Source organism: Anabrus simplex, chromosome 2 (genome assembly GCF_040414725.1).
Source record: "Anabrus simplex isolate iqAnaSimp1 chromosome 2, ASM4041472v1, whole genome shotgun sequence".
Taxonomy (NCBI): Eukaryota; Metazoa; Arthropoda; class Insecta; order Orthoptera; family Tettigoniidae; genus Anabrus; species Anabrus simplex.
This window is the reverse complement of record NC_090266.1, coordinates 820,448,227-820,472,710: the sequence shown is the minus strand read 5'-3', so window position 1 is coordinate 820,472,710 and position 24,484 is coordinate 820,448,227. Positions and strand designations below refer to the sequence as shown.

General features: G+C 37.4%; 1 protein-coding gene across 5 annotated transcripts in view; it reads right to left on the bottom strand.

The window, feature by feature from the left end:
• Window positions 1–2,137: 2,137 nt before the first annotated feature.
• Window positions 2,138–24,484, bottom strand: part of LOC136864480 (beta-1,3-galactosyltransferase 5) — a 350,311-nt gene continuing 327,964 nt past the window's right edge. For all 5 annotated transcript variants that reach the window (XM_068226292.1, XM_067141507.2, XM_067141505.2 and 2 more), the window contains 2 exons: window positions 17,490–17,603; window positions 2,138–3,484 (listed from right to left, as the gene is read on the bottom strand). In XM_068226292.1, the coding sequence (XP_068082393.1) occupies window positions 2,406–3,484; window positions 17,490–17,603 (1,193 nt within the window). In that variant the 3' untranslated portion in view covers window positions 2,138–2,405. The remainder of the gene's footprint in view (window positions 3,485–17,489; window positions 17,604–24,484) is intronic.

Sequence of the window (24,484 nt, the reverse complement as noted above, 5' to 3'; positions counted from 1 at the left end):
CTGTTACTTGTCATTAATTTGGATTGTTCCTATTTCCTGCAGATTTCTAGGTTGCCCAGAAATGACGAGTGGCCTACAACTACATAGCAGAGTAGCTCCAATAGTGTAAACATTGGACCCTAAACAACAATGATTTGTTCCGCCTATGTAACTCCCGTGATGGATTACACCCGCATGAATAGCACTATGCTTCTGCCATCTACTGATTGTCACTGTCAACTCCTGTTCAGCTATTTTCTCTTTGAAAAGAAGCCATGAGGGGAGTTCTTTAAAAGCCATGCACGTTTGAGAACAGCCGTTGTCTAGCAACATGGCTTCATTTGAAGATTGCGAGCAAGGAATAGCGAGGTACTTACAAGAAAGTGATATTCATTTCAGTGATAGTGAAAGAGATTTGTAATGAAGTGCTCATGAAGATGTTGTGGAATTAGATTTCAGGATGATGCGTTTCAGAAATATATGCACAAGAAAGCCTGGACTGCATCCTGGCAAGTGTGCTTCGAGAAATTCCACACTCAGTGTACTTACTGTTGAAAATATGACAATAAGACTTAACTTCAGAGACCAAAACAGAGCACAGCCCCTGAATATTGTATTATATGTTTGTATTGTATTTTATTAACATACACTAGGCCTATTTGCAGTGCAGTGTATATGTTTGTGAGAGCTCTTACCAGACTACAAGCAGGTATTTAAATGGAGCTAAAGAGTTAAGGGCTAAGAATTAAGATGTGGCTACCTCACCTGATGTTATAAATCTGTACCTAGTTGTTTGATAGTTGTCCAGGTCTGCTATCAAAAAGGCTAAGGCCACTTGTATGAAATTCTTAATGTTGCTTCACAACTCCAAAGGCCACAGGATAGCCTGTGTGTTCCAGCCAAAAGTATAACACTATTTTAAATGTCTAGATCACCTGTGTCAATCAGCGAAAACATGATTTATAATTTCAAGGCAGTAATTTCTTCATCTTCATCTGAAAGATATAACAAATTCTCCCAGATAATTGACTGTAATTTTACAAACTGAAGTTCACTATTCTTCACAAAATGTCCATGATAAATGTGTGTAAGTTGTATTAGGGTCAACTACTGCTTTCATACTGGAAACGTACTAGGTTATTAGGTAAGAGTTGGAAGTATACAGGAGAAATAGGATCTAAAATCCTCTTTAGGTTACATTATCATGTGCCAGTGAAAAACCTAAGTAACTCTCTGAGGGCATAAATGAGATTTTGGTACCAAATGGAAGACCTATTCTCCATACATAAATAAGCAAAAGCTCTTATATCTCTGATAAATTTAAGGTGTGAAAGACAAAATTTTAAAACCTCTAACAGGTCAGCAGACTTTTCAGCCACTCTAAAAGCTTCTATGTGAATTAGTTAAGCACATGTTTGCACTTAAAGAGTTGTTGCAAACAGAGTTTAAACTCACACCAAAGCCTGTTATGTGAACCTATTCTACCTACCTACTCTAAAATTCAGTAACTTATATAGGAGGATTTTCACTGGTAATGACTACATTCAAGATGCTTAAAGATTGTTGAGAGCTGATTTCTAAATAGTTTGTCAATTCTTGCTCAGTTTTAAGTGAAAGAAGAGTTTAAATACATTCAAAATCTCAACTGACTGCTACAATTTTTAAATATATGTTTTAACTTTTAAGAAGTTTTTTTTGTAATTAAAACTTAAAAACTGACTTTCTTCCAGCCTACGATACAGACTGATTAAAACAATTGAAAACACCTAATACATAATAAATTTCCTTCAAATTTTTTTATAATTACCAATGCAGGAATGACTTCCTTCCTTCATTTAGCTTTTCCTTATGCTATATTTTCCTTCTTGATAAAATAGAGACTGAGAGGAAATCAAATACTCTGTGGTCAAAGGAAAGTATTAAAAGCAAAGATACTAACATTTAGAAAATAATTTCTGAATGGAAAAGCACAACAGAAAATCCATTAAAGACATATAATTACCAAATAATACTGGCATGTTTGGTAAGATTTAACTTTCATCCAGACAGAACTTTCTAAATAATAAATATGTAAGACTCCAAATTCCATTCAAAAAAGAAAAAAACACCCCCCTCACACACACACACACACACACACAGAGCAAGAGAGAGAGAGAGAGAGAGAGAGAGAGAGAGAGAGAAGTAGACTCAAATCAACACAATACTTTGTTCAACACAGACTGTTACCAACAGCAATGACTACTGAGTGAATGTGATGATAATTATAAAGATAAAGTACTCTTAACGACAGGTACAGAAATGCTGTCTACCAACACCAAGCCCTGAGCTCTAACAGGAGTAGAAAAATCTCTGGTCTTGTGAATTGTACAATTATATGCATTCTTGGAAAATTCATCATGTACACTGTACACTGTCACACTTTCTCTTCAGTTGCACTTTGTTTTGCCATCTAATAACTTCTTCCATAAATCAAACTGTTCATGGTATTTTATCATATGTATACTAACCCCCTTTTGAATATTGCAAGCACTCAATGCTGTTCGCTTATTAAAGAATTCATTAACATGAAGCCTCTTTATTTTTAATTCTTGTGCCACAATGCCAGTCAGAAACACATCTTCTAACTTTAAATAGGTTTTGTTCAAGGCTGCAACATACATATCATGCACTACATCACTTGTAAGGAGGTAAGCAGGGCCAGTTGTGAAGTCAGGAAATAAAGGTGGCCTATACTGATCCAACGAAACGTAATACTTTGAAGCCTTATTACGTATTGGCTTCCACTTTTTGGCAAGTCTTCCAAATATAGTTTTCTTCTCTTTACTCTTTTTGTCTATGAAAGCTAACAGTCGAGGTACATTAATAAACATGTCATCATCTGTCTTAAGAACATATTTAGCTAAATTGCAGTATTTATCTACCCATTCTAACATAGATATAGATTTTAAAGTTAAATTATTGTAAGTGTCAAGGAATCGAGAACGTATAAGATCATGATAGAGATCTCCTTCAGCATCCAAGGCTTTCCTTCTGGGTGCATCTTGAACAGACCCTAAAAGAAAAGCTATAGATACATCTTTCCTATGACTATAATGACCCCATGTGTACCTAATGGCCATACGGGCATCTTTATGAGTAGGTGCTGATGTTACTATCACCATCACCTGAATATTACGCCCCATATTGGGACAGAGTTCTGGATTGGGTACATCGAAACTAGACTCATATATGCTACGAGTGAGAATGGCTTTTCCTGCAGAGTCAGCAGTGCCATTGTTTGGAGCAGGTAATGCAGCATGTTCTACAGTGACATGATGAACACTTGTGTTGCTCGTTGTATTTTCAGGTACTGTCACGTCAACAACTTGCGAGGAAGATGTAGAAATAATCGCATTAGGATTATTGTCCCGAAGCACCTGGGTTGTAGGACCACTTTTTTCCTTAGCTGAGGTAACAGTCGAAGGAGTTTTAACAAGCGGTAGATTTACGATGTCAGATTCATCTCCTGGAAAAGAATTTCATATATACATAAATTTAGTGACAGTATTTACCATCTTGACCAGACGCTGGTTTACAAAAAAATCTGTACCATGTAAGCAATAAAACTGCCAGTTGAATCATTAAGAAACAACAAATAACTATTTTAAGACAAGAGGAGAGGAAGAACAAGGCAATGAAGGTAGAAAACAGAATATTAGAATTAATTTAATGTTAAGAATTGAGGATAAAGTGTAGAAGGAAAAACATCAGATCACAGTGCAGAATACCAAAATACCAAGATTATGGCTTTCCAAATTAAACTGTAGTACCACAGGTACTATATTATCAAAACATAATTGGGCACCTGTATAAAATATTGTTCTGGCAGTCTTTGCTCCATTGGAACATAGTGGAGCCATCTCTTGTTGCTGTAACAGTGGCAAACCCCCCACCCCTCTCCCTCTCAACTAGGTTGCGCAGGACATCCACTGGAATACGCTGCCAGTCCTATTGCTACATCTGAGACAGTTCAGCAATGAAAGCTGGCCAAATCACTCAAAATTTGTCTCAAAGGTTTTTCATGCGATTGAGATTGGGCCTGTTTAGGCCAGTTCAATCGGTGAACGCTGTTCTCTGCATACTGCTCCACAACATTGCATCCGGCATTGTCATCCTGAAAGTAACAGGGGCCTGTTCCATAGCACTGCCCATGTTAGGAGCAGTTCATTGTCAAGAATTTTACGGTAAGACTGAGTTCATGCTGCCATGAACCACCACCACCACCACCACCTGTCCCATGTGTAGTATGAGAAATAACTCAACAAGATCATGCACCACTACTAATTGCCAGGCGAACACTAAACACTCGCTCTATTAACACCCAAACACATCCATCGAACTAAAATAATGTGACTAGACCCATCACTCCACAGAAGCCTCCAAGATTTTATCCATCTTTGTGAATTGTAGCTCACGTGCCATTGCTCATCCAGAATACCCGAGTTGGTGGGACTCTTTCCTGAAAGGTCGCATAGAAACAGATTCCTCTGCTTCTGCCCAAAACTTCCATCTAATGATGGCCATCGGATGTGTCCTATTTCTTGACAATTTCTGACAATATCACATGTCCAGGTACTGCAATCTCCACTGGTCAGAACTTTGTCACCCAGAACGTTCACCAATATCACAGTTTCAATGCACCTTTCATTTACGCACAACAAATGCTACAGTCAATTTTAGTCTTTTTAAACTCTGTTGGATGGCCTATGATCACACCCTTGCCAGTCTGACAAATCTGCAACACACGCCATCTTTCTTTCAGCATGTTTTCTTACTTGCCAAGACATGTGAAACCCATGCAAGTCAGAATGCTTACCACCCAAGTCAAATTACCTACTGCCATGGGTGCCCAATTACCTGTTGGTAGATAGTGTAGTTGAATCAAATTTATTCTGATTTAATTCTGAAGTGATCATTTCAAAAAGTGATGGCTTTTCTTGTTTAAAATACATAAAAGACTAACATATGAGAGCGAGTCATTTGAAATCTGAACACATGGCATGAAAGCATACCAACCTCAAGTCAGCAACATGTAGTAGCTGCACCTATCGAGGCACTTCTCTCACTGTGAAATAAGGCAAAGAATGCCTCTAGGGAAGTTACCCCAGGCTTGCTGCTACAACAGTGCTGTCGAACAGCAGCTTCACATTATCATCCTATATGGGTCGTTGGCTTCTGATGGCATGTATAAGTCCCCAAATATGTGAAAATCACATAAGGACATTTCAGGACTATAAGAGTGACAAGTGTAGCAACATGAAATGCTGCAATATTGTATGGACAGCATACCCAGTATCAATCAGGCATGGTCAAGGAACAAACTGACACCTTCCGAGTGTAGTCCAGGGCATTTAGCCTTAATCACCCACCATAATTTCTTGAGCATTTCAACACTGTCCTCAGCACTCCGTTCTCCAGGAGTTGACAACATGACTGAAAAGCAACGTCATCACTGCTTATCAGCAGTGCCATGTATGGCCATGAAATTCTTAGTGGCAGAGAGTATATTTGTTTCCACACACACAGCTCAGACTCTGCTTCAGGCTGGTAAATAACATTTCAAAAAGCACCACATCAACCTGCAACTGGTACTACTGCAGGTGCTGCAGAGCAGTGGCCATGTAATAGCTCTCTTCATCATCGTCAAAGTAACAAAGGGGAAAAACTCATAAATTTTCCAGTTCTGAAACCTGCTGGTGATAATGTGAAGGATGGTACCATAACACAAGTTCACTAGTACCACAATATCATCCACACTGAGATGCTAGTTACATTGATTCAACTTATTCACATGAGTTACAATACCAGTCAATTTATGGGTTGTCCTGGTTGGCTGTCACTAAGAGAAATTTGTTCCTCTAGGAAACATTTCCATCAAATGTGTACATTTACCAGGCTCATGCAACAACCACTGAGCACTGTTTTAATCATGTACGCATCTCCCAGCTTCCAACGTCTTCCTTTGTCAACAATCTTACAACAGCGCCCTGTTCCTCCTTACTTGTTTGCATTCTCACAACTGAACTGTGAATACACTGCCATCAGTGGTGTTTGTCTCATATGGAGTGCATCCCATGATGTACGGTGTCCAACTGAAGGTTGCCTACATTGTTTGGTGTACTAACTCTCTTCCCACTGACCAAGATTACTTTCTTAACAAGCAATAGTGTCTGGTATTTTAATAGACTGTCCCTCATATTAACAAAAAACCTATCGTTACATGGTTCATCCAAGTTGGATTGTGTCATCGTTTTATGTACCTTACGAACAGGTTGCTGCATAAGATACATCTAACTATGACATGGTCCAACTAGGATGAAAAGCGTAATAAAAATTGAATAGATTATGGAAGCTTCAACTCTAAGATAAGAAACCTATTTTTGAATTTCATTAACAAATTAGGCTGAGTAGCTTACTGTAGTTGGCCTTTAATACCCAAGACCATGGCTTCACTTCTGATCAAATTTTAAGGATTCTAAAATGAGAACTTTTAGTCACTTTATTTACAGTCATACAAAAGACATTATTTCGGACAAAATTAAAATTCCCCTGGGTCTCTAGAAACGGGATATGAAGCGTATGTCATTCTTAAATTCAACAATGACTTTGTAACTTAAGACACTACTGAAACATTATAAAATGGATAACTTGTGTAATTTCCTTTCATTTTTTGCCAGCTGTCAAAACTTCACATTAATACAGACAGGTTTTCCAATGTACAAATTGTGTTACAGTACAGTAGCCTGAATAAATGTAATATCTACAGTACTTGCAAAAAGTATCTAATACGGTACTTTTCTCAAAAATCAAATTCAAATATTGAAGTGCACATCTAATATGATATTCTCCCATTTAGGGCTATTTTGTCCCTTAAAACAAAGATCATGACAGATCATGCAGTGCAGGTAGAGTGAAAAATTAATTCCTTTCAAAACATTTTTTTATTCATGGAGGGTAAAATAGTAAAAGTGATAAAAGGTGCTGAAGAAGTAGTAAAACACAGAGGTGAGAAGAAACATATATCTGTAAAGCAGCAACACTGCAGTGAATAATAATAATAATAATAATAATAATAATAATAATAATAATAATAATAATAATAATAATAATAATAATAAAAAATATTTTCTTCCTCTTCCACCAATTTTCTCATTCCCTGATAGGGCTGTCTGGCTGTACTGGGAGTCAAACCCAGACCCTCGAGGATGGCAGCTAGTAACGCTAACCGTTATGCTACGGAGGCAGACATTTGGCCTGGTATTATAGCCAAATGTGCTTCCTGATACCAAACTTATGTGAAGAGACGTATTAACAATTTTATGTTTCTGCCGTGGTTGGTAGTGTGTATATGATGAGGTATGTATTAAGACAAACTCCTGCACCCTGAGTCTGAAGAGTTCACATAACATGGTTAAAATCACCAATCGGCTGGGAATCGAACCCAGGATCCACTGAACCAAATTTTACAATGCTGACCATTCAACCAAGGAAATGGACAATAATAATAATAATAATAATAATAATAATAATAATAATAATAATAATAATAATAATAATAATAATAATAGCCTGCCTGTTGGCCATGATCATTAAGGCATCAAGTCTATATGGTCTGACACCGTGCTTAGGAGGTTCAAGTTCTGCCGGTAGAAAAAAATTTCACTATCAGAATACTGACTGGTAGCGTAGGAGAGGTGGTGGTATACAATTTCTAATCTCTGTATCGTGTACCTAAAGACTGGATTCAATTCATAAGAATAAAATTACTAAAAACCGGCAAAACAAACATTTATTCGTACAGTACATTCTATGTTGTATGTGCAAAGATAGCCTGTTTTTTCAAGTTTTGGGTACACTATCAACCTGGCAATAGTTGCAGGTGATCTGACAGATCGGGTAGGTACATTCATTTTACTTCTCCATCTAAGGCAAGTGATAAGCCAGCATGGGCCTCCCCAGTATCTTCCTAGTTTGATGGTTGGAAACAGTCTGTGTGACTCAAACGCCTTGGATGCTGATATTGATACCAGCAGAGGCTTGTTTGATCTCATAGATCGCCACGACTACCGGTGTAAGATTCTTCAATTTCAAGATTCCTCAGATCAATACCTTTATATGCTTTAATAATAATAATGTTATTTAATTTATGTCCCACTAACTACTTTTACGATTTTCGGAGATGCTGTTGTGCCAGAATTTTGTCCTGCAGGAGTTCTTTTATGTGCCAATAAATCTACCAACATGAGGCTGACGTATTTGAGCACCTTCAAATACCACCGGACTGAGCCAGGATCGAACCTGCCAGGTTGGGCTTAGAAGGCCAGCATCTCAACCGTCTGAGCCACTCAGCCCAGCTGTTTTAATTCAAAGCAAAACGACAAGAATTCAGTGAAAGTTCAGACACAAGATTAAAATTAGTTTACAACAGAGAGTATGATCTGTGAGATCACCGTGACTCATATTGGTCATTTTATTGCCTTTTAGGTTTATTATGGATTCAGAGAGAAAGTATGATTTGAGTTATGACAATGATGATCACGAAGTGGAGAGAATGCTAGACGAGGAAGACAATACACACAGTGTTGCTCAGTCTGAAGAGGAAAGAGATACAGAAGCTGATAGCAATACTGATGAGGAAGAATTTCAGAGGGAGTGTAATGTAATGTAGGAGGATGATCAAAACTTTTCGGTAGAAGATTCTGATAAGAATTTTTGCTAGTGGTTTAGCGTCGCACTAACAAAATAATGAAAGGTTTTTGATTGGATTCACCCCATTTTATGATACTGATCGTGCTAGATGAGGAAGCAATACACAGTGTTGTTCAGTCTGAAGAGATACAAAAGATGATAGCAAGACTGATGAGGAAGAATTGAAGATGGAGTGTACCGTAATGTAACGAATGAGGATGATCAAAACTCGCAAGATGGGGTGAATCCGACCACTAACATTTTTTACATATCAGAACAGAATCAATCTACCAATGTAGGAATCTGATCAATATTTTAAGTTTTCAAGAATTATGTTAAGTATTTATAACAATGATCAAATTTTATTACTGTCTTAGTTTGTAAAGTTAGCACAATACACTTGACCAATTGCAGTGCTATACAAAACATTTGAATAATGAATAATTCCCTCACAAATCTAAATTGCACAAATTCCAGGTGGTAAAATGATATATTGTGAACATTAAGGGTGATTTATTCATTACCATAATTATTTCTGGCATTAAATGAAGTATACCTGTACATACCACACCTTCTACCCTCACATTACCTAACTGTGGTGTAGAGGAGCATAAGGCAAATGAAAATAAAGGACAAAGAATTCTACGATTTAACCCCCATAAAATTTCCCACAAAAGGAGGGTGGTGGTTATTATTATTATTATTATTATTATTATTATTATTATTATTATTATTATAATGACCTGCATAAGCAGAACCATATCAGGAAAAAGAAAAAGAATATTATTACCACAATTACTACATATAATAATAATAATAATAATAATAATAATAATAATAATAATAATAATATACAAACATACATACATTATCATTATAGACCGTTATACCTTTGAGCATTCAGTCTGCAAGCTCTGTGACTTTACTAAACGTCACCATAATCCTCTATTTGCAACTAGTGCTGCGACCTCATTCAGTTCTATACCTCTTATCTTCAAATCATTAACAACTGATTCTAACTACTGTCGTCTTGGTCTCCCTCTACTTCTCTCACCCTGCACAACAGAGTCCATTATTCTCCTAGGTAACATATCCTCCCCCATTCACCTCACATGATCCCGCCACCGAAGCCAGGTTATGCGTACAGCTTCATCCATTGAGTTAATTCCTAACTTAGCCTTTATCTCCTCATTCCGAGTACCCTCCTGCCATTGTTCCCACCTGTTTGTGCCAGCAATCATTGTACCCAATTTCATATCCCTTACTTCTAACTCATGAATAAGATATCCTGAGTCCACCCAGCTTTCGCTCCTGCAAAGCAAAGTTACTCTGAAGACAGACCGATATAAAGATAGTTTCATCTGGGAGCTGACTTCCTTCTTACAGAACACTGACGATTGCAACTGCGAACTCACTGCATTAGCTTTATTACACCTTGATTCAATCTCACTATATTACCATCCTGGGAAAATACACAACCTAAATACTTAAGATTATCTACTTGTTCCAGGTTTGTATCACCAATCTGACATTCAATTCTGTTGAATTTCTTACCTACTGACATCAATTTAGTCTTCACACGGTTAATTTTCATACCATACTCATTGCACCTATTTTGAGTTTTCAAGATATTAGACTGCAGGCTTTCAAAAAAATCTGCCCCATTAGGAACCCTAGCCTCCCATGTGTGGCGGTGAATAGCCTTATGCTATAAGAATGTATTTCTAACTGCTAAACCCATACCAGCACAGAAGCTCAGCAAATGCTTACCACTCCTATAGCTTCTATATCTTCCCCACATTTACCAATCACCCTTTCGTATCCTTAAGTTCTATTTCCAACTCTTACATTTAAATCACCCATTAGCATTATCCTATCTTTGCTGTTGACCCTGACTACAATGTCACTCAATTCTTCACAAAACTTGTCAACTTCATCCTCATCTGCACCCTCACATGGTGAATACACTGAGACAATTCTTGTCCTAATTCTTCCAACTGCGAAATCTACCCACATCATTTGCTCATTTACGTGCCTAACAGAAACTATGTTGCATGCAATGGTATTCGTGATGAACAGACCAACCCCGCACTCTGTCCTTCCCTTTTTATCACCAGTCAAGTACACTTTATAGTCTCCTATCTCTTCCTCAATATCTCCCCTTACCCGAATAGCATTTACTCCTAGCACATCCAGATGCATCCTCTTTGCTCATTCAGTCAGTTCTACTTTCTTTCTTCCATAAGCCCCATCAACATTGATAGCTCTGTATCGAATTCCATTTTGTTCGCCAAGTTCTTTCCAAGAGTACTTCGCCTGTCAAATGGGAGTGGGACTTCGTTACTCCCGTAAGTCCGAGGCTTGCTTAAAATGTTCTGAGCTCGGTAAATTCATGAAGTAGGATGCCACCCTACTTGCACATAGTCCAAGTGAGGATCTCTCCTCTAATGGGTTAGGGACCATGGTAGATTGTATAATCCTAGCTGCCCAAGCACAAGGAGGGCCATGACTCAGAATATGTCCGAGATACCCACTCCCATTCCATACCAACTGGTATCCTGACACCCATGACCACTTACTTGGCCACTCAGCCGTTGCCCATGGTTCATGAACTAGGACGTGATGACAGTAACCCACACCATGACCCTTTAATAATAATAATAATAATAATAATAATAATAATAATAATAATAATAATAATAATACTAATAATAATAACAATAATAATTAAATGCGCACAAACTGTGCAAGTACATTATTATAGTTGTAATCTTTGATATACTGGATAACTGGTTTATCTGTTTTTCAAAATGTTTAAATGTGGTAACTCGCACAGAAAAGGCTACATGGTTCACAGGTACATCCTGGATCAGGTTGGTGGTGCCCATTCATCTTGCAGATTTTATAGTTTATTTCTATCGTGTCAGAAGCAGAGTCACATATAAAGTTGTACAAAAAATGTCTACATAAATAAATAAAAATAAATTGTGCACCAAGGATTCATAAAGCGGTGCAGCAGAAATTAGCAATGTTGAGTGAATTCCTTGATAGCCATCCACCACCAGAGGGTTTTAAAAATGTTGGAGCTCTTGATTAATGCCTATCTAAGATCGGTTCAACATGGCCTCTCTTGAATAGAATTTCACCCAAATATCCTTACACTTTTCCTCTCTTTCTTGTAGTAGTCTTGTCCAGCAAAATGAAGTTGTCACATCAAATTTCAATTGTAAATCTTCAATTAGGAATGTTTCGACATAAAATAGGGTTAGATATTTTAATTTTGTTGGCAGAGTTGATACATATGTAAAAACATTTTTGAGAAAGGAAGTTGTTGAAAGTAAAGGTTACTTGTCTTTCTGGAAAACAAACATGCACCTGAGGCAGAAAATGCACAAATTGTTTGAAAGGCTGTGCTAGGATATTCATTTTCGAGTTCATCCCAGAATCGCCTTATAAACCTGCAGGATTGGATTCACCCGGCAAACATGGAATATTATACTTCGATAAGGTTAATGTCAAAAACTGTGTTAACTATGGACACAGAAATGAAGAGTAGTGTTTAAGATGATCGTATGAGAGTAAAAAAAACACCATAAACTTATGTGTTTATTTCACAAGTGCAGCACACATCAGAAACAGATGCTGACAATGGTAAATGTTAGTTCTGTGTGCTACAACTTACCATTATTAGCCTATAGACCAGTTCGTCAAGAACTCAAAACAGAGATCAGCTGCAAGACTGTTATGGTACCATGCAACATTTCCTATGATTGAAAAACAGGTAAATTATCAGATTCACACCAACTGATCACCCCATTTTGCAGCATATATTGAAAATACAGAATAGATCTCATAGATACAGGGATGCAAAAACAACAGATCTAGTAGAAATAAAAGGTTTCATTGGATTTCTGTGGGGTTCAGGCAGTGTTCGTGTTGAAACTTTCAGAGTAGTTAAGGGATAAAGAAGATTCAGATTCTTGCTGTAGTGTTTATGATTTGATTATTGTACAACAAGGCTGACACAAAAGCAAGCTGACAAGCTGACACCAATTAGGGACATTTTTGAGCAATAGGTATCTAACTGCCACAAGCATTATTCTTTAGGTGAAAACATAACCATTGATGAAATGCTGGTTGGTTTCTGCAGAAAATGTTCATTTCAACAATACAACCCCAGAAGAAACTAGGCAGATATGGAATAAAAATATTTTCCTTAGATGATGCTAGAGTTTATTTATTATACCTATAATTTAGAAGGGTATGTAGGTACTCAGCTGGAAGGAAGTTAGCAACAAGCCTGTAGATGTTGTTGAATGAATGGTGGAACCTGTGGAAAAACTCCAGGAGAAACATCACTATGGACAACTGGTTTACTCACAAACTAATGACAGATCTGAAGAACATTAACAGTAAGTTGTCCATGGCTGGAATAAGAAGAAACAAGCCTCAGATACCTCAGCAATTCAAGAATGATGTAAAAGAGCCTTTTAACTCTGTTTGGTTATAAGCAAGATGGAAACTTAGTTTCCTATTATATCAAGAAGGAGCAGTATATTATTTTTCTTTCCAGCCTTAATGACAGCAGAATTGCTGATAAGCTGTGCGATGCAAAAGATCCTGAAAGGCAACAGTCTATAACAAAGCTAAGGGTGAAGTCGACGCTCTCGACTGACTAGTTGGACGATTTTATGTTTCGTGAACCACATAACGTTGAACAATGGTAAGCTTTTTCAGTGTTTAAAACACTGCTGTCATAAATAGCCAGATTATTTATACAGGAAACAAAACTGAAATCAGAAACAGGAGACAATTTTTATGCACAAATTTGTAGGCAAAATGTGAACAACAATGGCCTACTAGTGTCAATTTCTATTGGACTGAAAAGAAGAGTTTCCTTGGAAAATGGCTCCAGCAATGACCTCGTCAATTCTCACAGAAATAAATTATGGCCTTGAGTGGCTTACCATGGAAAAAAGGGGTGGTGGCTTACTCAGTATGCTTGCCATGTTTGCAAAGACCACGTGTATCCTCAACACTGTAAAATGCAAAGCCAATCCAATTGTGAATCCCTGAATAGTGATGCTGAAGACTGAATGAAAGAATTATGCACAATAAACACACAGGTATTAATTACGTAATTATTACTTTTCTTGTAAGTGCTATTGCTAAGAATAACTTTTTGTTAGCAATTTAATTGTTTACTGAGCTTGTGAAGTTCCTACAGCTAGGTTTAAGTCCCTACTATTTTTTTTTTATTACTCTATGAAATATATTTAACCCAATGAGTGCTACGCCCGCCTATAGATGGGCTGATGCAGCCGGTCCAGCACTGCTACGCCCGTATATAGACGGTGCGCGAGAACTTTAATTTTTTTAGTTTCCCTGTTCACTCTCGAGTGCCGATTCGATCTCTGGCATGTTCTGCCATCTGTTGGGCATTATGTAGAACTAACTGATAACAGATTATAGCTTCGGGATGTAACTTACAGAGCTTTTTGTAGAAGTCTGTGGAGTTCATCTGTGATGTAAACAAATATGGCGGAACAACAATTTAGTCGCTCTCGCAGCAAATGTTATATCGGATCAAAGAATCTTTCAGTTATTAACCACAGCAGAAAGTGAAGATGAAGATGACTATTTTAATGAATTGTTAAGAGATTTTGAAAGTGAGATTGATAGAGAGTGTGCAAAAAATATTGTATGTGAGAAAGAAACAGAGCCTCCTTCTAAACGAAAAAATAAAAAAACTGAGAATTCAAAAGCTATTTCATCACTACTTTCGTGGTGGATGGATGACTTTTCTCCACCAGACTTTGAAGTAACCATGACAGACTCTGTGAGCCAAGTAGTGTTTAATGACAACCCCAAAATCATGGATTTTTAAAAAACTTTTGTGCCAGTAGAGTTGGTGCAGCTAGTTGAACAAATCGGTATCACAAACAACTGGTGGAAAACATTGAGCTTTTACCACATTCCAGGTTTAGAAAGTATTTTAAAATGTCAACTTAAGTACTTCTATGAAGTTATGTGTATTAGTTGTCTACAGATTGTAGGAAATAATTTTATTTTGGGCTCTTTACTTTGTACAAAGATACTGTATGCATGAGCACAAAAGTGTAATTTTGTTTTCTCCCAAAATAATATTTAACATTAGTGTAGGATTTTTCCATTTGCATTTAGATTTATAATGAACCAACATTTATAAACATTTTACGCTAATCACCCCACTGCTAAGTTAAAAATTGAGGCTTCTACAACTTTTTTTTCATATGAATGAAAAAACTCAGCACAGAAGTACCAAACTTTCAACTAGTAACTCAGCATTTAAAAGGTTAACTTCATTAATACCGAGATAGATAGCTGCAGTCACTTAAGTGCGGCCAGTATCCACTATTCGGGATATAGTGGGTTCGTACCCCACTGTCGGCAGCCCTGAAGATGGTTTTCTGTGGTTTTCCTTCCCACTTCTAGCCCTCTACGGTCCCATCGTCGCCTTAAGACCTATCTGTGTCTGTGTGACGTAAAGCAACTAGGGAAAAAAACCAGTTCATTAATACGAGGGTTGGAGCAAAAGTAATGGCAACTATTTTTTTCTTAAGATACCAGTCCGGTTGGAAAATGTGACATATACAGGTGAAAGGACAAGGTGTTAACTACATGTGTGGACAATGAATAACACTGAAATATCGTAACACACTAATTTATTACGGTAGTATACAGGGCAATATGGCCTTCCCGGTGCAAAAAAATGACAACACAGTACACAAAGTTGATATGACAAACCTGGGCCTAAAGACCCTCAAAGTAGTCCCCTGCAACTGACACAACATGCAGCCAATGATGTGGGAGGCGCTGAATACCATCTGCCTCAGCGTTTACCGCACCATGTGTGAATCGGGTCACCTGTTGGTGCACAGCATTAGCAATATCCTCTCGTGTTGCAAACCGCCTAAGACGTAGTGGTTCCTTAATCTTTCGAATGAGATCAAAGTCGCAGGGCAAAATTTCGGGAGAGTACGGTGGGTGCTCCAATTCTTCCCATCCCAAACGTCGCAGTAGCTGCCCTACACAATCTGCTTTATGTGGTTTTGCATTGTTGTGCAGGATTATTGCACTGTCCTTAAGATCCAGAAGTTTCTCCCAAATGCCAAATCGTCGCACCAGGAAGTCCCTGTAGTACTGTAAAGTCACTGTTCTGCCATGTGGAACAAAGTGGCAAAAAATGACACCCCTGACGTCATACGCGACGATCACCATCCAGCACATCGCCACTCCGTGGACTGACGTTTCAGTTCTGGTTCGTATGCCCTGGCCCAAAATTCATCAATGGCAATTATTCATGACAAGAATTGATCGCCATCCTGTTGCCAGCGTGCAAGGTGGTCGGAGCACATTGCATAGCGCACCCACCTTGAACTTCTGTCAGTGCATGTGGTACCCACTGCGAGGGCTGTGAAATCAGTCAGTTGGTGAGTGTCGTGTGAGATGGACGTAACTTGTGTAGAGCAGCACGCTTATTTCCTATCATTCGAGAAGACAGGAACAATATATCACGGCATTTTTAAATCAAAGCGATCTAAGAGATTACCGCAACAAAACTGCTCTATCTCAAAGCCGCAGACTTTGGTATGGTAGGGCATTATTCCCAAGGGCTTCCTATAATTCACTGTGACATTCCATCGCATTTCTCCCTCGGAGAATGACTATTTTGATGTAAGGGAGCAGACTTATTTACACTGTACGGTATGGTAGGGCATTATTCCCAAGGGCTTCCAATAATTCACTGTGACATTCCATCGCATTTCTCCCTCCGAGAATGACTATTTTGATGTAAGCGCGCTGCTCAACACAGGTTACGTCCATCTCACACGACACTCACCAACTGACTGATTTCACAGCCCTCGCTGCGCTACTACCAGCTATCACAGAGCCATCTGTTGTTCTGCATACACACTATGCCTGCAGAACTTCCACACGACACATACGTTTGTGATTCGTTCACATATCTACAAGAAAAAACATAGTTGCCATGACTTTTGCCCCAATCCTTGTATATTATGTCTACCGAAGAGAGTAGTTCCACATGTTAATGTGCTGCTATGGAGCCAAGCTCTGCATTTGGAGACATGTGGGATCGAACCCCACTGTCTGCTGTCCTGAAAATGGTTTTCTGTGGCTTCCCATTTTCACTTCTATGCAAATGCAGGGACAGTTCTTACTCATAGGCTACAGCCAATTTCTTCCACATCCTTAAACAATTTCATACATTCAGTTATTTATTTGATCTTCATTAGCTCAACTAAGGTTGGCAACAGGAACAATATAATGCCACATATCATCATCTCACCTCATCCCCGACCACGTATCAGGAAACGGGACTAAGGGGTAGACAGACAGACATTCAGATACTATGTCTCTCAAGTCATCATTTTTCCTGTAAAAAGTTCAACTTTCCAATTTCTAATAATCAATAAGAGAAACCCTTTAGACTCTAGAATTTCACTTGGTTACAGAAATGTTAATATTTCATGCACAAAATTAATATCATCTTCAATCATGCTTATTAACTAAATGAATCTGCTCCTGATCTAGATAAGAGATATCATTCTGTACATTCACAGATTACAAAACTATCTATATCGAATTATAATCTAACCTATGTACATACAAAAATTCTGATGTTAACAGAAGCATTTTCTCAAATTCTCACAATTATAATCTAACCTATGAGTACATACAAAAATTCTGATGTTAACAGAAGCATTTTCTCAAATTCTCACCATTCTGGAAATCATCTAACCCGTCTGCAGGTGACTGTGAATTTTGTTCTGGCTCAAACTCATCATTTGCTTCAAGAAGAGAATATGAATCACTTGCCAGCTCCAAATCTGTAACTAAAAAAAAAGTATAGTTAGAATATGAAAAAGATTCGTTATATAGGACTCAATTTCAGTCATCATTAATCCTACACCTTCCCCATCAACACTCAATGAAAATCCAAGATCACCCTCAACGAGTGTTGATGCCCAACATTCTCATGTAGCCGAGAAGCATAAACAAGCTTGTCAGGCATCAAGATGAAATGGATATAGAACTGGGACTGATGAGGGTACAGCTTGTGTATGAAGATGTGCAGATCATCCTCACCTTTTTATATTTTCATGTTTGGCCTCATCTCTTCTTTCTGTTACTTGCTCTTCCCACACTGACCAGTCATAGCATTTATCCTAAAATGTTTCTCTTTAAATACAGAGCTGCTCAGCTGGGACTAGCGAAGTGCGGCTGGCTGGCTTGACGTAAATGCGGGCAGATTACGTGCCGAGCGCAAGTCAAAGTTGAGTGAGAGAGTAAACACATTCGTTACGGCATCGGAGTGACGTTCAACTGGGACTATGAAGCTTTCCTCACAGCATTTTCAACATGTTGACTGGAGGACAACATAAAGAGAAAGGCTATCATCGCAAAAAAATCCTACATTTTTTTAAAATATTTGTGTTTGCTTTATACTCCTCTTCACATTAACAGATATGGTTTAATTTTGCTATACTTACACATTCAAAGAAAAATGACCCGTTGCAATTTTTGTTACAATGTATAGTTACTCAAAAAGAGAATGAGCACATGGTATTGTATGTTCCTTGCACTTAATATTATTATCAGACTTAATTTTTATTAATATCATTAAAAGTATAATTAACAGACCACGCAGATAAAAATCCTGCAGATACCTACAACAAATATCTATAGGTTCAATTATTTCTGGAAAAAAAAATGTATCTATGAGGAACACCATGTGCTCATTCCTTTTTTTTTTTTTAGAGACTGTACAAAGATACAAGTTTGAAGTGTGCAAGCTACGATTTAAAATTTCTAGGATGGGAATGACAAAATTTCCACTAAGAAAAGTAAAATTCCTGTTATTTATTCAGTAAAACGCAAGGCATAATTCAAAGTGTTTTATGCCTCATTTTTGCGCAGTGTTCTAGTGTTCTGTGACTTTCCCTGTTTGAGTTTCTGAAAATAGTATTTTTGTTCAATAATCCTCTACAAGAGTATCGTGCGAATGAGCACTTTTCGTTGTGTAGTGGTGTTCTACATTATCCTTTTTTTTATATAACAGACTGTCCATATTTTGCACAGACCACTACTAGCACAAAAACAAGAACCAACAACCCACCTTTCTTTTCACTGGCTCTCTGGAGTTTGATTCGGCGAGGCCCACTCTTTTCATTAGTTTCTGCCCCTATTTCGAATTGGGTATCGCCACAATGATAAGAGTCTGACGCCGACTTTTGCCCGGCATTCGCCTTCACACCCTGTGATGTAACCACATCACTGTGGCTCAAGTAAACACACTGGTCACCCGCCCGCTCTCTTACATGCTGTGCGCCTGCGGGACAAAATGCCCTGTGTGAGCAAGCCTTTTTTAATATACGACTATATTCAATCATCAAGAAGGTAAGAGAGATAAAGAAGGCCTATGAGACATTACAAGGAAGAGACACAAGTTTTCTTTCTTCCTATTATTTCTCACGAGGCTCTTTCCTGTTCTAAGAAAGTGCTGCATTTAATTTGATATGAAATTGTGTAGAGAAAACAAACTTCGTACACTTTGATGGAATAAAAATTGTGATTGATTTGTAAATGAGACACAAGAGGAAATGTACACAATAACTACAGCATAAAGGTACAAATTTACAGACATACAATCCCTGGTATAAAATCTCTCTCTTACCCAAAATGAAGAATATGCTTGATAGAAGTTGAGAACAAACAAAGAGTCTGCACACTCTTCAAAGCAGAATCAATTATAAGAACTCCACACTGAGAAAGGTTGACACCCCTGCAATTACTAAGTAGCAAGTATAATAGTTACAAAACAAACGACCTGGTTTGATTAATATTTTTAAGTAGAATCTTCAATGGCATCTCTCGAATGAAAGAGTAGGAGAGGCACATGGACAGATATGATGCAGGATAAAAAGGAGGACAAATATACTAAGTTCTTCCAAGGCCACATAAATTATAAAACTATACAATATTGACCCAAAACAAACAAGTGGGGTTTTTTTTCAATAACTTTTACGAGAAATCATGTATCTACCCCAGTTCTTTGCCTTTATTTTTCAAGATGACGATAAATGTGTCAGTTTTTGTGAATATTACTATGAACATGATGATGCTTGTTATATGAAGTGGCCTAACATCTAAGGTCATCGGCCCATTACTATGAACAAGGCTATTTGTTTACATCTTACAGCCTTCCTTGTGCAACATCAGCAATTTTTTAGTATGTAGTTTTATTTCTTCTATCCAATTATATATATTTAATATTGCCTAGTTATACCAAATATTAAATCCGAGTTGGCTGTTTGTGCAGTTATATACACACTTGGCACCTAGTGATACTATGATCACAGCCGCAGGACTTCATATTTTGCACGGGATCTGAACCATAAGAGTGTGACTTTTCATTTCAAAAAACGCCACGTGGCCGGAATTCATACCATGGCTGCCTTGGTGGGAAGTCTGATGATATCACTCAGCTATCGTGCCCCTGCAGATAGCTACGAGATGTACCACCTGAGTATGCAGATTATGAGCTTAAACTCCCTTCAACTTGAACTGCTTTAAAAGACACACCAGAGAACCAGAATTTTGCCCAGGAAAAAGGTTCTTGCACATGCACAGATTGACTAATATTCAAGACAAGACCTTAATTTCATCATATTAGATGGTAGTGGTGTTGGTACAAGTTTAAAATCTTTTCAACTACCATTGCTTTTGAAGACACATTCTTGCACATGCACCGATTGACTAATGTTTAGGTTACGATGCTAATTACAATATTTTAGAAAGAAAGATGATACTAATAGTGGTAGCACAGCGAGTAGAAGATGAAGTGTGTGCACTCCCATCTTTACCAGCTCTTGCAGCAGGTTGTAATCTTGTTGCTACAAAAAACAGCTCTAAAGCAAGAGAGAATGGGTTAGTGTATGGCAAAGCATGAGACAGATTTGAAATAATATCTGCATGGCAAACGTAACAAATGAAATTAAAATTGATTCATTTCAGACACATTTATGTATATTTATCGGAGGAATCTTTAACACTGTGGGCTACAGTATTGTAGTCTGATAGCTTTAAGTAAAGTTTTTGGCATGTAGTACTGTGGCTACTCCAACCACTACTCTTATACCTTCATATCTTCCACACAATATAAATAACATTTGTTTGAGCGCCAGTTGCTTTTTTAAGAAAAACAACAAAATTCGGTAGAGCATACCTCTTATATCAATTATCTCAAGGCGTGAGGTGATAAACTCACATATCTGGCAATATACAGGGATATGGATCAGGACAATATTAAATTACTGTTGCATTTCCACAATTGCGGATTGTACATGGAGCTGGAATCACTTATTATAATTAAAATAAAACTGAGTTTATGACTATAATTTACGTCACAATGAACAATCATTGACGTCTTTTAATTTAACAAAAAAAATCTATATATAGTGAGATTTGCGGTACTAATAAAAGGAAAATTTAATCTAAACAAAAAAAATTATTGGCATGAACTTGAAGTGAGATGTGATATCGCCGCTGATTACATTCTTCTTCATGTTATGAATGCGTAACATTTCTGATGCTTTAATTACCTGATGTATGCATACACCGCTGTTGAACTTGAAATTCTTGGGAAAATCTATGAGCTGAAGTCGGGAGCCGTCTGCTGTTATCTTCTTATATAACAAGGAATTTGCCTACATACCATGTACGCGTGTAGAGAGCTCCAATGTAATTACGTCCACTCAATATATTATAAGTAATTGGAAAATATTCTTGAAACATCTTGTGAAGTCCATCCTCACAAGAAGATGATGTTTCTTTATCAGCATAGTACCCGTCTCTGCTCGGATACAACCACCACTTGTAGACCTCCTTGATTATTACAAGACCTCTTGAAAACACAACTCTTAGCTCTGACCATCACTCTAAGACCACTTCTTCCATTTGATACATCTGACTGTTACATATGATCTGAACGATATGATCTGAATACCTCTCACCACCGTTGCATCGACTTTTATAACCTCGCGATGACGACTCATCTCCCTACTCTCTGTTCATCCTTTCCACTTCAACATACAGTAGCTGGCGAATACTGACACTTGGTCGCAATCACGTGCCCACGCACTGACGTCATCAGTCAAGTGTTGTCTAAGTGTGCCCAAGCGGATTGCAGATGACTAAGTTTCATGCGTCACCGGGAATTTTACTTGCACACAACATTCTCAGTTAAACATAGCCTCGATTGCAAAATACTATGCCAGCTCATCTAGCCAGAGTTACAAGCCATAGCATGACTATATGAAACCAACAAATCTCACTTACAGCAATACAGAATAATTACAAACAAATTTCACTTAACCTGTGATTAAATACAATAATATGCGTGATGCCTAATTATTACAGTCTAAATGATGAGAAACAGAATATAAAATCTAATGAATCGGGTTAATAATGATGATAATAATAATAAATACTGAATGGAATCTGTAACCCTGTTGTACGGTTACAGTACATTAATTCTACATAAATTCAACAAGGTATAAAATCTCTTACAGCTAATAACAACTTTACTTTGTTAAGAATGAAGACGTTCTTTTACAGTATCAACTCAGTTAATGCAACCCTCAAGTTTTTCAGTCTGTTCAACACAAAATATAACACACAAAACATGAACATACCTGTAAAAAACACACTTATTATTGAATGAGTGACATGTTTCATTCTTTTCTTAAGATGTGTATTTGTGTATTTCTATTGCCTCCTTTATGCTTGATGATTTGCTTGTATTTTCGATCTATAATAGTTTTAGATCCTTCTCCCTGCGGAACAGAGTTGCTCCCCTTTCGCTCCTCTACTGCTATCCTATTGCCCCTAAACACAATTATGTATTAGCAAGTCACAGATAAAGCAAGTGACCTGGGTTCAGTCAAGCTGTTGTCGCTAGAAGTAACGGACGTGAAGCTGGTTATAAGTATAGAAAATTTACTAAAGTGTCAATAACAGACTTCAACATTCATATAATTTGTATCGTTTGATCATAATATCAAAATTCACAATCGCTGACAAGTTTATGCAACATAATGTACATTTATACGGATGGTTACGAGTGATCTGATAGATTCTCAAGATGTTTGTGTAGAATGAAACATGCCATTCATTCAATAATACAGTACGCGTGTGTGTTTTTTTTTTTTTCACATGTAAGTTATAGTGACCTAAGTGTTATATTTCGTGTTTCGACAGACTGAACACTTAAAAAATATATTAAAACTTACCCATCTATACCTGAATGCCACTTGTGTCAGCTAACACTCCGGTGCCTATGAAGCCTGAGCGCCATTCGTTTTCACATTTAACTGTTTGTTTTACGGCAGGTTTTCAGTTTTTTAAAATGCCACTTATTCATTGTGTGGCATAAGGTTTCAAGTACTAACAAAGGAATACACTAGGGCGCAGCACCTATCAGAAACTACTTGTGTCGCCTGTAATCACATGCGGTAATTGGTCGCTGTAAGGCAGAGCTCCGTGAGTAATTTGTCCAGCGATGACATTACGGAGATTTTGGTATTTTGGTCAATTCTGGATCAGACACCGAATATAGAGATTCAGAAGCAGAAAATTATAATTTAAAATGGAATGCAGGTATCTGCAGACTTCATAAAGGAGCAGTCAGTTTATCTTGCTGACAGTGCAGCAACGGAACAAGAGAGCACTTTACTGCAACCATCTTTTGCCACAGGGCTAACAACGAAGCACTTCCCATCCAAGATACCCAGCAAAGAAAGAAGAATAATGGTCTACAAGTGTGTGTATGGTCTGCTCAGATGCAGGAAAAGAGAACACCAGTCTCAGGATATGAAAAGAGAGCAAGTGACTGTGAGAGATGTGTGATGTTGATCTGTCTTCCCTAGTGCTTCTGAAAATTCCATTGCGGACAGAATTACTCTAACAAAAAGCTAGGAATGGCACTGTATTTTAATTTTTCTGACCCTGTTGATGCCTATGATATACTGTAACCTTGTAACATAGTTTATCTTTACCTATTTCTCACCTGTGTTACCAATTTTCCATATAAGCAATAATAGTTATTTTTTTATTTTCAAAATTTACACATTACCAACAATAATTTTGAGAAGGTTCCTAATATTATATTTAAGGATAAAAAACATCATTGAAAAGAGGAAAGATCATTCATTAATACAATCAGCGATTAATTCCAAAATATTTCAGTAAAAAGCTGAATACAGAAAAAAAAAAAAATCTCCACTATCCTCATACCAAGAACAACTAAAATGAACAGTGTGGAAAGTGTTAAAAGTACCAGTATACTTAATTTCAAATTACACAGAGTGTACAGTATAAAAAATGAACTTTGTAATGAATGAGTCTACTTCATTCAATTAAAAGATTCCTGGTGAAGTGGCACTTACAATTATTAGATTTACGCAGAAGACCATAGGCCTAGCCGACACGAGAAAAATTCTCACCTTTAGGCAGTGTCAAAGAAATGTTTACCTCTCACTGATCTATATTCAGATTGACATCCCAACACAAAACAGGTCACCATCTTTACAGACACTGAATTTGCGAGTATTCACTACATTCCACGATATATAAAACTAAATTTTACATTCTTTCTTTTACTAAAATATCTTACAAGTACCTATGTACAAGAGAAAAAACAACTAAAATGAGACCC